Below are 15,372 nucleotides of genomic sequence, written 5' to 3' on the forward strand. Positions count from 1 at the left end.
TGGAGGGGGTGTCAGGACTGGGCACTGGGAAGGCCCCACAGAGGCTGTGTATTCAGTCTCCTACTGCCCTTCTCTAGGTACCAGCTGCACAGGCCAACACTGCCCTACTCCTGAAACTCTCTAGCCTAGCCACCTTAGTTGCATCAAAGTTGAGAGGCAGAGAAAAACAAAGACTCTATCATGGTATATTGTTGTGCCATACATAGCCAGGCTGGCCAATCAGCAAAAAAAAAAAAAAAAAAAAAAAAAGCAAAGTCCTACTCTATCTGGTCCAAACTACAGCTACAGCTGAGGGTCCCAGAAGACCCTTGGCTGTAGCCTACAAAGTGCTAATTGGTTTTCTAACCCCGTGCCTATCCCAGCAGCCCTCAAAGTTCCAGGACACATCACCTCTATGTGAGATGCTCACTGATCTCAAGGAGCTGATATCTGGTACTTCTGGGTACCAGTCAGCATCCTCTGGGCAGGACCTGTGTCTGCATGGGTAAACAGTCTACAATACACAGCACATAGGAGGCATGAAGCTAGCTCTAAGCAAGGACCACTTCACATAGACACAGGGCACGGCCCTCCTCAGGGAAACCGTACTGCCTCCTAAAGCACACCGTGGGGCACAGAGCTGGATCCACACCTCCCTATCAGACAGTGAGGCCTTTGTGTGAGAAGGCTGGTCAGGATCAGGCCTCCAGGCCTGCACATTCCTGCTTAAGTGGAGCCATCACATCTGTGGCTTCCCACTGCTCCAGCTCCAAAGCTGCCACTCAAGACCTAAAATACTCTCCAAGTCTAATAAGCTGAGGGCTTTTCCTGGAGAGACCCTGGAACCAGCTGCACCTCCCACCCTAACTTGGGAAGAATTCCTTCAAGGACTAGCCAGAAAAGAAGAGGGCCAACAATAGCCATGATCTCCTGTTCAAAGACTTAAGAGACCCACCCCCCACCCCCAACCCTGTCAGTTCCCATGGATGACACATCAACTAATGAACCTGAGCCCATCCCTTCACCTGTGAGGCAGGGAGACCATGCTTGGGTGGGAAGGTGGCACACAAACCTCACTCTCACTGTTTACCCAGCAAGGTCAGTCAACCACCAAAAGGAACATGTTCATCACTGGGCACTGGAGCAACTGCTCAGTAACCAACCACTTGCAGGGCAGCTTCCATAGAGAAGCCAAGAAGGGATGGAGAGGAACATAGCACAGTGCAAGGGGCAGGCCTGCTATGCAAGCCAACTCTGCTGCCTCCCTGAGAGTGAACCAGACCTGGCTGGGAGCTAATAACATAGATTCTTTTCTACCTGCATTTAGACAACTGAGCTCAAACTGATCTCACTGACCAGATGAACACTCTCTCTTACCAACAAGGGCCCCAGAAGGCCAAAAGCATCCCTCCCCCAGCCCCAGGGGTCCGCTGCCTGACTTCCACAGGCAGCCCCTGTTCCTGCCCTGGGATGCACCTGCACCCTACAAGCTGGGAGCAGCAACACAAGTTAGCATTCTCACCTGGTTCCTAAGGCTGAAATGCTTCTTAATAACCAAGACAGCAAAAATAAAACAAGTGGAGAGCCAGAGTTAGAGTGGTAAGACCATCATGCAAGCACAACTTTAATTAAACCCAAGACTGGAGAGTAAAAACAACAAACAAAACTGTGCAGGCACGTCTGGGCTGCACCATAACCACTTATTAACATAGACAGGCCAAGGTTCCCATGGTCTCTACCTCCACAGTGCATCTCTTTGTTTGCCACACCAGCCTCTGCCGCCACAACTTCCTTGAACTCCAAGACACCTGACACCTGTTGACACTGCATTGGCACTGGCTAGCAGCAGCAGCAGCAGCAGCTTGCTTTGTTATGCATCTATGTCTTTTCTATCTATCTGGACTGCCAGGGCCTCCAAGAACTGGGTAAGATAACCCTTTTTGTGTCCTGGCATTTTCTATCACCTGTTTGTGTGGCCTAAGCCGGACTCCATACACTCCAATGCCCTATCCTGTGCCCATAACAAACAATAGTAATCTATCCCAGAATTCTTTGAGATTGGGTTTCAAAGCCTTAACAGTACAGGGTCCAGACAACCACTGATTAACCGGAATTAACAGTCACAGTAAAATCTATCTGTAAAGCTTAGTCCAGGGATTTTTTTCACCTGGGGACAATTTTGTCCATGGGACAACATCTAATGGAAGTGGCTGGGGATATCTCTGTCCCAACTAGAGAGAATGAAGAAAAGAGGCCAAAATACTACTATGCATCCTACAGTGTCCCCAATGCCATACTTGAGAAAGCCTGGTATAATCTGACAAACAGGTAAAGTAGTTTACAATCACAAATCCAAACCAGGATGAAACTGAAAGAGCCACAGGCAGTGACAAAGACTATAGAAGCAAACCCTAGCACCAAAGGTTTGAAGACAAGAGAGGGCCCTGGGAGTATCAAAAAGCTTGTCTCATAAAAGTCCCCAGACAAAGCCACCAACTACCCTATTTGGCAGAATAAATGCTAGTTTGTCATAAGCCAACTCAGGAAGGAAATTTTTGCCTAGTTCTTGGGGGAGGGGAGACAGAAGAGGAACCATCTGGCTATACCTGTTAAGATGGGGAAGGGGGGGGGGAAACAAAGCAAACCTGCCCCTCCCCCACAGGGTGGGCAGCAAGCTCTAAGACTTCACCCCAAAACACACAGTAACAGGCTCCAACAGCCTGAAGACCAAGGGACCACCTTTAATACCTGGCTTAGGGTATGAATCCAGGGTCCCTTTTAGAAACACTCTCTACTAGTGACCAATGGTGTCACAGGCAGGCTTGTGTGACTAACTTCTTTCATGCCCCAAGAACAAGAAGACACCTACTGCAAAAGGCTTTGTGGGCTCACTGTGTACAACAAGGAACTTTTCAAAAGCTTAGAATGTGCTTAGTAGGTCCACTTGGGGGCTGAAGAGTTCTAGCAAGTCGAAAGCAAAATGGGAAGCAAAGTGGGGGCTTCTCAGGCTGAGGGTGATAGAACATGTGACCCCAGCAACATCACAGGCATGGAGAAGCACTGGGCTTATAGGTCTCCATATTGACAACTGTTCCCTCCCCCTTGTCTTGTTCTCGTGGTCCAGGCAGGATCCTTCCCTGATGAGGCTGCTCTGCTATGGACAAGACTTGCTCTTAACCATTTCCAATCTATGTGACCTTCAGAAATCCTTCCCCAAACTTTCCCCTTTTGAATAAATGAAATTTGGTTAACTCTCTTGGGAAAGAGCCCACAGGTTATGTGATGAGAGTCTGAGAGCCCAGCTCCAATGACAAGCTGCTGGCTCCAATGAGCTCCTCTCCATCACTCTCCCATGCTCACCTAGAAGGGGACAGCTGAAACCCTGGTAAAGAAAGAGAACACGTCCTACTCAGGAAGACCCCAGTGTGCTCAGAGTGTGCTGCTGGGGAGCCAAGGGAAAGTGACTCATAACCCAGAAACAGAGACTCAGACTCCTATGGAATCTCACAAAATGTTCTCCCACCAGACTGCTCTCATTAGCACTTTCAAACAGGCATCCGCTTTAAAACCAAAGGGTTGGAATCCTGATAGATGTGAACGTAAGCCAAAGGCTAGGCCAAACTTGCACATCCTGCCTAATTAATAACCTGACTGAGAAGTACCTTGTACACAGAACTGTGGGCAGAGTGAGGGGTGCACACTGCCATTTTAAACCACTAAACCTGAACAAAGTTAATATTAGGCGCAGGCATTACCACCGCTGCCCAGATGGACTGTTGTGCTTAAAGAACAAAGAATGCAAAAGAGATCACTTCCAAAACAAACCAGCCATTCTGTTTGGGAGTCAGGCCTGAGTCCAGATTGCATAGGCCAGGGACTTGGCAATGACCTAAGAATATAACGGTAGCATGGGCTTGATCTGAAGAGAGAAAATAAAAGTTTAAAATACCAGAGTCCAACAAAGCATTGCCAGGGTCTGATGCAAAGCTGGTGTGAGTCTTCTCCCTAGGGGACAGAGGGCTCCAGAGAGCAGCAGTGCCTCGCCACTGTGTGCAGGTAAAGCAAGTCTGCTCTGAAGCAGAAAGACCTGCCAGAGAAACACATGGAGCTCCCAGAGTCGGCAGAGGGTAGCAGGGGGTAGGGAGGGTATGAAGGTTCTCCAGGTGTCTAACTCTAACTACAGTCTTGAAAAGTGGTCAGCTGGCAGGCGGAGGCTCTGACAGAACAGAGTTTAAGAGGCCAACAGTACAAAGAGTTGCAAAGCTGAACCTAAGGTCAGAGCTGAGACAGTAAGAAGAAAACAGAACCAGAAGCAGTAACAGAAAGAACACCTACAAAGTAGGCTGAAATCAAGCATGGAGAAGCTCAAGACAAGAGGATTCTGAGTTCAAGACCAACCTGGGATACATAGTGAAGGACTGTCTCAGAACCCAAAGAACAAAACCCAAAGTGTCAACTGAGTTGGGAAAGGTGATGAGGATAGGAAAGTGTGTGACAAGCCTAGGTTCTTGGCTTCTAGTACCAGCATGTGAGGACAGACAGACTGCTTCATAGTGATCAGGGACAGTAGCAGCACATAGCAAGGCACTGACAGCAGAAACCACTCTAGTGGTTGAATGAAAAGCCCAGGGCTGAGAATGCGTCTAAAAGGAGCACCCACAGGCAGGAGCAAGAGGACCATGGAGACAGCTGAGTAGATAGGGGAGGAAGGAGCCTAAATGAACAGAGGGGCACCTGAAGGAAAGGCAGGGAGTGGGAGAATGCCCCACACCAGGGAGACGGGGAAAAGGTAGGAACTCAGAAACATAGAGGTAATGGGTGACCTGTCAGTCAGTTTAGCCAGGAAGTAGCCAAGGGGTGTGGCCAAGAGGAGAAGGAATTAAGTAAGCATCCTCCCAAAGCCCTGTGACACAACAGAGAACACAGGCAAGTGCAAGAGTCAGCCACCAAGTTGAGACTTCACATCTGTTCTTTGTAAAGGGATGCACTCCAACTGTGTGTGAAGAACAACCAAGGGGAAAAGAGGGAGAATACGAGGGAGGAACTGATACAAAAGCTGGTGCAGGCAACTGTGAGAAGGATGAGTATGCTATAAAAAAAAAAAAAAAAACCAGGAAGTGGTCTTGGAAGTTTCTAGAACAGTCTATCAACATATAAACATATCCTTTACATAGCCATTGGTCCTGGCTCTTATATGATTATATATCAGCCTCCATGATGCACTGCCCCATATACAGCCACCAGAGAAATGGGACAGTAAGTATGGACCGGCTCTAAGTGGAGGGAGCCCCAAGAAAGGCCAGGTGAGGGCCTTAGTGCCCCCAAAACACTCACCCTGCATCATGCTCCTATAGGCAGTATCTGTGATGGCGTAGATGTGGGGTGGCATCTCGTGCCTCTTCTTGCCCTTGTACATGTCCACAATCTCCTCTGAGTAGATGGGCAGGTTCTTATAAGGGTTGATGACCACACAGAACAGGCCGGAATAGGTCTACAGAAAGCAACAGGAGGCAATGGGTTAGCAAGTCTAAGTCTCGTTAGCATCTGACCTTGGTGTGACTGAGTGTCCCCTGTTTGCAAGGCCACAACTCAGCCTAGAGAGAAAGTGCTCTCTGGTGTTCCTGTTCCTGCTGGAGTACTGGCACTCTCTCAACACAGGTGGCTACTGGCTTTGTATGCTGACAAGTGTCTATCAGACAAGGTCCATATAAAAATATACAAAGTCCAGTTGAAAAACTCAGATTCCAGGCAGGCATGGTGGCACACGCCTTTAATCCCAGTGCTCAGGAGACAGAGGCAGGCCAGTCTCTGAGTTTAGAGCAGCCGCGTTTGAGTTCCAGGACAGAAAGGGCTATGGGGAGAAAACTGTCTTGAAAAACAAAAAACCCAGATTCAAGGACAATAAGAGATGTGTCTGTCATTGTGAGAGATATATAAAAAATAAATAAAGGATTCAATGTATCTCAGAAAACTACAAAGAAGCACAAGTTATTCTACATTGACACACTCACTGTAGCCTTCTATTACTGGGAAAGCTCATCCTATACCTCAATGGCTAAAAGCTGGCTCATGCCCTGTATTCCAGTGCAAATCCTTCAAAAACATAAAGGCCATTTTTGGATCCTCTGAAAGCCCTTTCCAGGGACAGAAACTCAAAATTGTCAAGACCCTTAATGCCAGATACCTACAATATGACCAATGTTCTAGGTCTGCTTTGACCTTAAAATGCAAAGCCCTGGAGTAGATACCCTGAGTTCAAATACCAGTTGGGGCACAGGGGGTAGAGCCCTTACCCTTCTTCCTCCACTTCCCAATCTATAGAAAGAGCATGGGTAGAAGTTGGCACCTTGCTGTATGCTGAGGAGTAGGAACACACCGTGGTGGAGAGCTGCTATTTGAGGCTCGGGAAAGCTGCTTCCTACAGTGAACTTACACAGCTCATTTCTCCATGTTTCTAGAGGAAATGGCCACATTACCTCCCTATTCCTTCCAAGCACACAGATGATAGACTCCTAACAAGCACACAAGAACAGTCCCTGCCAAGGAAGGGCACCCAGGGATACTCAAGTTTGGAAGACATGGATATCTTCAAACAGCAATAGCAACCTCAGCACTATCTTCTTGGGAAAATTATCTCAAGCTGGAAGGAAGGGAGGCTCAGCACACCAGACTCCACACCAAAACTGCCCCTTTCGTCTAAGGACGGTCAAAGGTCACAAGGCATGATGAACTTAGGTCTCAAGTCAGGCCTCAAGAAGGCTAAGGCCAACCTCCTCGTCATCCTTTGCTCCCTGCATCTCCACTATACAGTTTTATCCCCTGATCCAGGAGCAGCCCATCTATCTGGGGGACTGGTCGTGGTATGCATCCAGCTCCTGTGCCTCCTCTAGTAAGGCTCCACTCAGAGGTTCGCACAGAAGCCAGGCATGAAGACAGGGCTCTTCCCCAGCACTGACCAAAAGTTCTCCTTAGAACTGTGAACAAAAAAAAGCTATGCTGAGGACAAAGCTCAGAGGACCCCAGACACTAAGGAAGACTTCCTTCTTCCTAGGGAATTGTGGGAGTAGGATGGGGGGCTTCAGCCAAGTGTTCTCCTTCCAGCTACTCTACTTTCAAGGGACCAGGAAGGTCAAAATAAAGAAACCCAAATGTGACACTGAGTTGCGTGCTGCAAAAGGAAGAAGGGAACAAGGTCATCTTGTAGTATCCTGTCATGTCAGATGGCATCAGGTGGGGACAAGAAGGCCAGAAAAATAGTGAGGTCATCCCTGGATCTCCAAACAATTGGACTTTGTTCTCAGCCTTGTGTGTGTGTGTGGGGGGGGGGGGACCCTATACTCTAGGATCCTCAGCCAGATAAAAGCCAAGGACACATGGTCCCACATAAAGAGTATGCACAAAGCCAGGTGCTTGAAACAGCTGGCAGAAACAGAAAGGGACAGAGGGTCATTAGGACCATTTTTTGGACAGCTGGATGGGCAGATGACACTGCAGAGGGCTCTAAAAGACTCTGAGATAACCCCCTAAAGCCAAGGCCACCAGCCAGCTGAGCCCTGAGAAGGATCACACAGCTCAGGTGGGAGGAAGGAGCACATTAAATGCTCATGGAGACACAGACACTGAGCAAGTGGCTCTGCTCCCACGCAGCCACACCAGGGAGTTGCTCCATTCACAGGCCACAGAGGCTCTTTGTGCCCAATCGCCCCCTGTCCCAGAGTCTCACTTCCCCCAAAGGAAAAGACAGAGCAGCTGTGGTGCAGAATTGTCTGTGACACCCACAAAGCTAGGCAAATGCAGCATGAAGGTTCCTAAGGTCACAGTGTGGAACCTTGCTTCACATTTATCGGCTGTGAGGGAGGCTGCAGCCCCGCCCAGCCAGCTACCAAAGGGGTGCTACCTGGGGGAAGGTCTGTGACATGGGAACCTACACAGGGCAGCAAAGAAACCAAACCAAGAGCCAATGCCTGCCACCAGAGCTGTAGGGGGAAAAAAACCTTTAGCTTCTGAACACCACATCCACCTACAGATTGAGAAGCACTGTATGTCACTCACAGGGTGCAAAGACTTAACACTCAATGTACTTTGACAGCTAATATTGCCTGCGTAGGAAGGATAGACCACTTGCAGCTAGGTAGAGGTAAGAGAAAGTTGAGTGGCTAGCTTGTTTCTCCAACCAGGAGCTCAGTTAAATGGAGACGCCAGTAAGAGACCAAGTAGAGGACTTAAACAGTGGCAGCCAGAGTCCAGACCTTTGCAGGCTGAGAGCAACCTGGAAGCTTTACAGAGGAATTGAGGCTCCCTAGCACCATGTCAAGGGGCAGACCTGCACAGCACAGTGAAAGTGACATCAGCAACAATCCTGCTAAGAGCACCCTACTCCCAGACCAAGGGAATGTGGCTCCCATGTTATCTGGGCAGACAGACAAGGTTTTCTTCCTTCATTTTTCTGCAGGCTCCCAATTTAAAATTCATGTATAATTCTTCTGAAGGGCGGGATTTGAATTCATATTATACATTTTCTCAGAAAACCCCCAGGTCTCAGGACCTAAGTCTGATGCCCAGCACCCACATGGCAGCTCACAACCATCTATAACTTCAGTTTTCCAAGGATTTTCAATGCATGCAGACAAAATACCCATACATATAAAATCAGTTTAAAAAAAAAAAAAAGCAGATTTCGCTCTCAACCCTTGCCAACATCTCATTGTGTAATAAGATCCCATCTAAGTCCTCTTCAGGTCTCAATTCTTCCCACTCTTCCATAAAAAGGATGGACTAAAGCAATCCATCAAAAAATGCTTCTTCCAGCAGGCAACCTGACAATGTACTTACTGGTAGGCCCTGACTAATCAGACTGAGAACCAATGAGTGCGCAGAAAACAAGGACTTGTCATGAAGGACTAACTTAGCATCAGCACAGTGGTGGTCTGACCTGCTAGAGACATCTGTGTAATCCCAAGTAGCCAAAACTCAACTGAGGGCTTTAACACATTGGGGTAGTAGAAGCGATCCAGTGGGGTAGGAAGCACCCTGAGGAAATATGAAATTACCTGGCATCTCATAGCTCAATGGCTAGACCCTTGGGAGCTCTCAGGGCCCTCAGCAGCACACAAGCCTGCACCTCCCCCAAATCAAAAGCAAGCCTGGTGCACTGAGGCTTGGGCTTCCCACTTATCAGATGAGAGGACTATAAAACCTTGAGCTATTTCATTCCCTTGGGGTCTGAATTGTGTGGCTTGGCCTTGAGAGAAAGATCAAGGTGGCTGCAGAAGCAAAGTCAAACACAGAACTATCTTAGGAAGAACAACCACCACATTATTTCTTCCTAAACATCTGAACTAAAAAGAGGAATCTGGACTTCTGGCCTCTTTGGCCTTGTCAGAAGCAAGGTAGCCAAAGGAATGCTGTTTGGAGAGTGCCATGGAAGATGAATGGTTTGTACTGCTGCTGTGGTTTTAAAGCCCACCACCTCCAGAAGCCACCTTTGGCAAATGTGGTCCAGACAAATGCAAGGGAAAGAAAGTATAACTGGACTACCAAGGCTGGGATTGGCAAATGGGGCACCTAAGAACAGTCTATAGCAGATTTAGATATGCATTTTGTGATGGAGAAATGTCTAAGCCCAAGTGACAGCAGATTAGGGTTAGGGTTAGAAGATTCAGATATGCATTTTGTGACGAAGAAATGTCTAAGCCCAAGTGACAGCAGATGCAGCATCTGGTTCATCTTGAGGATTTCAATAATCTATCATAAAATAAATGTTCTGTGTCCAAAGGCTGTTTAAGAAAGAAAAAAGGTGACCCTGGGGCTGGCACTAAAAGGAACCTTGTTCTCTCTCAACACTGCCCACATGGTGATAAAGCTATCCATCTAAAAACATCATAGCCCCAGTAGAAGAAAGAGACTTTAGTGTACTTAGGGCCTTTGCTCACACTGTTCTTAGGACTCTGATGCCTTTTTTTTTTTTTTTTTTTTTTTTTTTTGGCAGGACCTGGCATGGAACAAGTACTAACTAAATATTGGTGTGTCACCACCATTCCACTCTTGGCAGCTCAGCTCTGTTCTAAGTGTAACCCTAGGAAAGAGGCTTTACCAAGCAAAAACCTGCCTTAAGTACCAAAATGGGACTGAACCAAAGTAGCAGCTGTTGGAGTTGACCAGGTAGTCCAGGAAGAACAAAGGAGCCGGGAGACAACAGCACTCAGGTAGAAGGAATTTCCTACGCTGGCCTGGGCCCACAAAGATATGAGGTCAGAGGCTAGTGGGTAGGAGCATGTTCTTCCAACATGTGGCCAAAAACAGGGTGGGCAGGAACAGAAAGAGTTATGTCACAGAACACTCCACCAGGATGCAACAGCTGTGAGCATGTTACCTGGCACTCTCTTCAAAGCCCTCCTATCGCCCAACTAACTCGAGGCCTGGCACCCCCACCCCCACCGCCACCGCCACCGCCACCGCCACCCCCACCCCAGGGCCACTTACATAGATGAGCCCTGAGTAGTAGCGCTCCTTGAGGTTGTGCAGCACCGAAGCTTCGTTCAGGCATGTGAGCTCTGCCATATCCTCCACCTTGGAGAACTTGGGCGGGTTCATCTTCTGGATGTCATCCTTGTTCACCTTCACCTTCTTCCCATTCTCCACAAGCTCCACGATGGCCTCCTCGCCCACCTCCTCCTTGAGGCTGGCTGGCTCAAAGCCATTCTTGTCGGAAGGCACCCATACCAACTTCTTGGCAGCCCAGTCCGCCTGGGCCAGTGGGTTATTGATGAAGTTTTTATCCACATAGAGATACTTGTCTGCAGCCTGCTGGGCCATTGTGACTTCCGGCCAGGACCTAGGAAGAGGAACAGTAACAGAACATCAGCCACAGAAGACTTCTCCCTACAAACGCCCATACAATGAAATTCTTTTTTTTATTATTTTTAATTTTAAAAAAGTGCATTTCTTTTTTTTACATACTAACCCTAGTTCCGTGTCCCCACCCCCTCTACATAATCAGACTGAGCAATTTCCAGAATTTTCTTACTCTATACACCTGAAAGCAAGATTTGGTTAGAAATTAATAAGTCAGTTTTTGATCGGCACATATGCAATTCTATAAACACCACCATCACAGGTAGGGATGAGTTAAGAGCCTCCACAAAGATGGACCCAGCCACAGCCCACCACTAAGACAGCAGACAGACAACCACACCACTGAATACTTCCAACAACACAGGCATCTAACTAATTAGCCAGAATGGCAGCTCTCTACAACTGCACAGTGACAGAAATCAGAACCAAAGTCAGGCTCTGGGATAGCCCATGACATGAAAGGGAACAGGCATGCCTAATGGGTCGGGGGACAGGAGCACTCGTGTGACCTTTTCTTTTCAAAGCTCATTTGAGGAATAAAGATGAGAAGCTAATATGCCTCACAGAACAACAAATGCCATGGGTATATGTTATATAATATATATTATGTATTGCATTATTAGATTTATGTATATCAATCAGACACCCGTCTGAAAGCATAGTTCTCTGGAAGCATAGTTCTCTGGAAGCCAGGGGCTTGTAGAGAGGCTCGAGGACTCCAGGTCCTGGTCTATGGCCTTCCTGTGTTTAGCAAGGCCATGCCTGAAGCCAAGATCCCTGGAGGGATCCCTAGAGGACTGTTGCTTTGGCTGAAGCAAAGCCAGGATCTGAAACCTGTTATAAGGCTGGGTCCAAAGCCACCAGAGGAAGCAACCAAAAGTTGGAACAAGTAAGAAAGTGACACAAGTAAACTCTGTTCTCTGAGATCAAATCCGGCCACCCTACTCTGCAAAGCCACAAAGTTCCCAGATTCAAACCCAGCATTGCTCAGCTTTCAAGTTTCCTGATTGCAGCATCAAGGGACTTGAATGCCAAAGAGGCTGGAGGCTTTGGCTGCCCAAGCCTCCATCTCTGGCTTGTTAAATGGTTTCCAGACCTAGGCTCAGGGGCTCCCTACTCACTCCACCAGGGGCTGTTTTCCTGGAAACTGGGTACTCCCAAACTCCCTCCCAAGAGGGAAGCAAGTTGAGGGAACCCTGGCAGCCTCAGCAGCTCCCTCAGCTGGTGGTGTTCCTTATCTATACCTAGCACCAGGACACTTGGCAGTCCTTGCACCCACTCAGACCCCTGCACAAGGCACCATGTATCTTGCAAGGACAGCTAGAGAGAGGCCAGGGCCAGGTGTCAGCTGGTAGCAAGCAAAACAGAATCAGGCAGATGTAAAGTGCTTCAGCCTTTTCTATGGAGTGAGCACCAGAGTGCCAGCACTTGGTCCAGGCACTGTCAATTTAGAACAGGCCATTGGACAAACTGTCTGCCACAGTGGTCTTCTACCTCCCAAAAGGTACCTAACCAAGACTAACAGCCTCCCCACTACATCCCTGCTCTGCTCACAAACCACTGTGAACACAGAACCCAGGCTTTTATCAGCTCCTGGTTCCCAGCCTTTTCAGAACTCAAACATATCTCCATCACTGCACTCCTCCAAAATCCTATGTATGTAGCAGCTTCTCTACACAGTTATAGTCCTCAGCTAAGGCAGGAGGACCAGGAGTTAGGGGCCAGCCTGGGTTACCCAGTGAAGATACCTGAGGGTACACTTGGGAGTCTGTACCACTCACTGCCCTGTACAAGATCCCTACACCAGGAGGTGGGGCAGTTGTAAAGTGTCTACCACCAACATCAAGCGTACTACCTCACTGCCTGTCTCTCTAGGAAACAACATTTATCTCCAATTCAGAGAAGAGAGAACAGGCTGAGAGAGGGTGAGTCACTGTTCGGGATCCCCAGCTCAGTCATGCAGTGGGGTTCTAACCCACATCTGCCTTTGCCTCGGTGGCTGCAGTGTCCTATACTTGTGCTTCAACTGCCACAGCTAAGTGTGACTGGGGGGTTACGGTTAGGGGGGTTAATATATATGCACATTCTTAAAATAGTTTTAATTAAAAAAAAAAAACAGTCTTCTGGGAGCTGGAGAGATGGACATACCTGTGGCCCTTGCAAAGAGTCCATGTTTGTCTCCCAGAATGCACTTGGTAGTTCACAACTGTCTATGTAACTCCAGATCCAGGGGATCCAATCTCCTATTCTGACCTCTGTGGGAACCAGGTGCGCGTGTGCGCGCACGCGCCCACACACACGCGCACACACGCACGCACACACACACAGGCAAAATACTGATATATGTAGAATTTTTTAAAGCCATTTTCTCTTTTTTTTTACTGGGCCTTTCTATTTTGACTCATGAAAACACTTCTCACAGACAGAGTAAAGAGATTCACATTTACCTCCCTTACTGTATGCATCCATTTCCCTACAGGGTGTTGTTTTTATCTCAAAGCTTCATTTACAAGTGATGTGCATACAAGCAAATCTACCAGCTCACTGGCCATAGGGGGCCAGGGCTTAAACTCAGAACACTTCTTTGTGGGTCACTAATGATTACATAGTAATCCAAAGCGGGTTTTGTTCTGTTTGGAGTGACATAGCTAAGGATTTGGTTTGGTTTTTTTTTTTTTTTTTAAGTTTTTGTTATTGTTTTCAGTACCAGGAATTGAATTGAGCCTGGGGCCTTGTAGATGCTAGGTAAAGCACTCTACTACTGTGCTAATCCCAGAAGTTTTTCAATACCACTTTGAGGGAATTCCCTTATTACCTATAGGCCCCCTTGCAGTGAGTTTACAGCCATGCCATTTCTGCATGTCTGTGGTCCCTGGATGTGCAGTCTAACCATCTTTCCAGAGAGCTGCTGCCGTGTGTGTGTGTGTGTGTGTGTGTGTGTGTGTGTGTGTGTGTGTGTGTGTGTGTATGTGTTAGAACATGACTTCACTGACACTGTGTGCTCTGGCACTCAAGGGATGCTCCTGCAGCTGCACTGGGTCCCTCCTCAGAGGGGCTAGAAGGCAGCACTCAAGGAGTTAAGGGACATAGCAGCTCTGGCCCACTAGAGACTGGGTAGGGCTGAGGCACTTTTCCCAGCAGCTTCCTGCGGGTGCCCATCCAACTTCAGAAACCCAAGCTGTTGCCTTTTTAGGCCATAATCGAGCAGGACACACCAGAAGCTAAATTAGGACTCTCAGGAAATGATGAAACTGAAAGCAAAGAGGTTGACCAAAAACCTTTTTTCAACCCAGAATGCAGTTCCTTCACTATCCATCTCCCCAGCCTCCCCCTAAGCATCCACTAGGTTGTCTCCTCCGCCCCCTGCCTGCTTCTCCTTTTACTTATTTGTGTGTTTATTCAGAAAGCAAATTGCTGGCCCAGGAAAAATGGAAATTATGGTGGTGGAGACACTGTGAGCTTTTCCATTCCTAGACAACCCGACTAGTCTAACATCCTCCAAGGCCAAATTCCAGGCTGGCAGTCTTCAAGTTGTCACAGTCATCATAAAGCCTCTGCTCTCCAGACTTGCTAATGAGTACTCAACTACCATTCCATCCTGACAATCATTTCATAAGGCACATTTCACCACATCCATTTTATAGATGAGGGAGACAAGACTCCAACAGGCCTCAAAAACCCAATGTAACTTAGACCTGTGTGACCTCCAAGCACTGTGTCAATTTCCACTGAACCAACCAATTGTAAAGACTCAGACATTATGCTGGCCTGCCCCTGTCACTTGACAAATGGTCAGCCCAGGGTTCCATAACCGTGCAGTCTGCACGCAGGTACAAAGAACCTCTTTAAAAGACAGACCATGCCCACTTACGCTCTCTTTCCTGCGGTTCCCCTGGGGCAGACAAGACTTTCCCCCTTCTCCTCTATCCTCTCTCTGTCTCTTGTCTCTTTACCTCTTTTCTCTTTCCTTCTTCCCCCTTCCCTCCCCTTTTTAATAAAACTTCTCATTTAAGCTCTGTCTGCCTGGCATGTTTGTCCCTCCACCTTAGTGGAATCCACCAAAGTTCCCCACTTTATTATAACACCAATGTCGCCCTAAGTCACAGAACTATGAAAAAGAAACAGTGTTGCGGCCCTGGTGAGGCAGACTTTAGGGTGTCTCCTCAAAGCTGGGAGCCTGGCTCCCTGCCCTGGCTTGCACAGGGACTCTGATCAAAAACAGAAACTGCCAGAGCTAAAGTAAGGTGGTAAATGCAGCTGGATTCAGCAGTCACCAATGGCCTGGAAGGCAGAGTCCAGTCCTGACCCTGGCAGCTTCCATTCAGATTCTGTGTTATGGGCTGGACCCACCCCACAAGGCTCAAGCACCAATGGCTTGGCACCCAGTGCAGAAATGCTCAGAGGTGGGACTGTGGAGAAGAAATTGGGTCATGAGGTCTCTTCAGTGGATTCCTAGTCTGGTGTTTTTAGAGGGAGATGGTAGTAGCTAGCCATTTTCAAGGGTGGAGCCCAGTGAACCCAGATCACAGAGGGGGTGTC

At 48.0% G+C, this 15,372-nt stretch overlaps 1 protein-coding gene across 1 annotated transcript in view; it reads right to left on the bottom strand.

Moving 5' to 3' along the window:
• Positions 1 to 15,372, bottom strand: part of Myh9 (myosin heavy chain 9) — an 81,629-nt gene that overhangs the window by 42,419 nt on the left and 23,838 nt on the right. Inside the window, exons 2-3 of the mRNA XM_051189297.1 lie at positions 10,462 to 10,813; positions 5,314 to 5,470 (exon numbers count right to left, since the gene is read on the bottom strand). Coding sequence (XP_051045254.1) covers positions 5,314 to 5,470; positions 10,462 to 10,794 — 490 coding nt within the window. The 5' untranslated portion in view covers positions 10,795 to 10,813. The remainder of the gene's footprint in view (positions 1 to 5,313; positions 5,471 to 10,461; positions 10,814 to 15,372) is intronic.

Source organism: Phodopus roborovskii, unplaced genomic scaffold, assembly GCF_943737965.1.
Source record: "Phodopus roborovskii unplaced genomic scaffold, PHOROB, whole genome shotgun sequence".
Taxonomy (NCBI): Eukaryota; Metazoa; Chordata; class Mammalia; order Rodentia; family Cricetidae; genus Phodopus; species Phodopus roborovskii.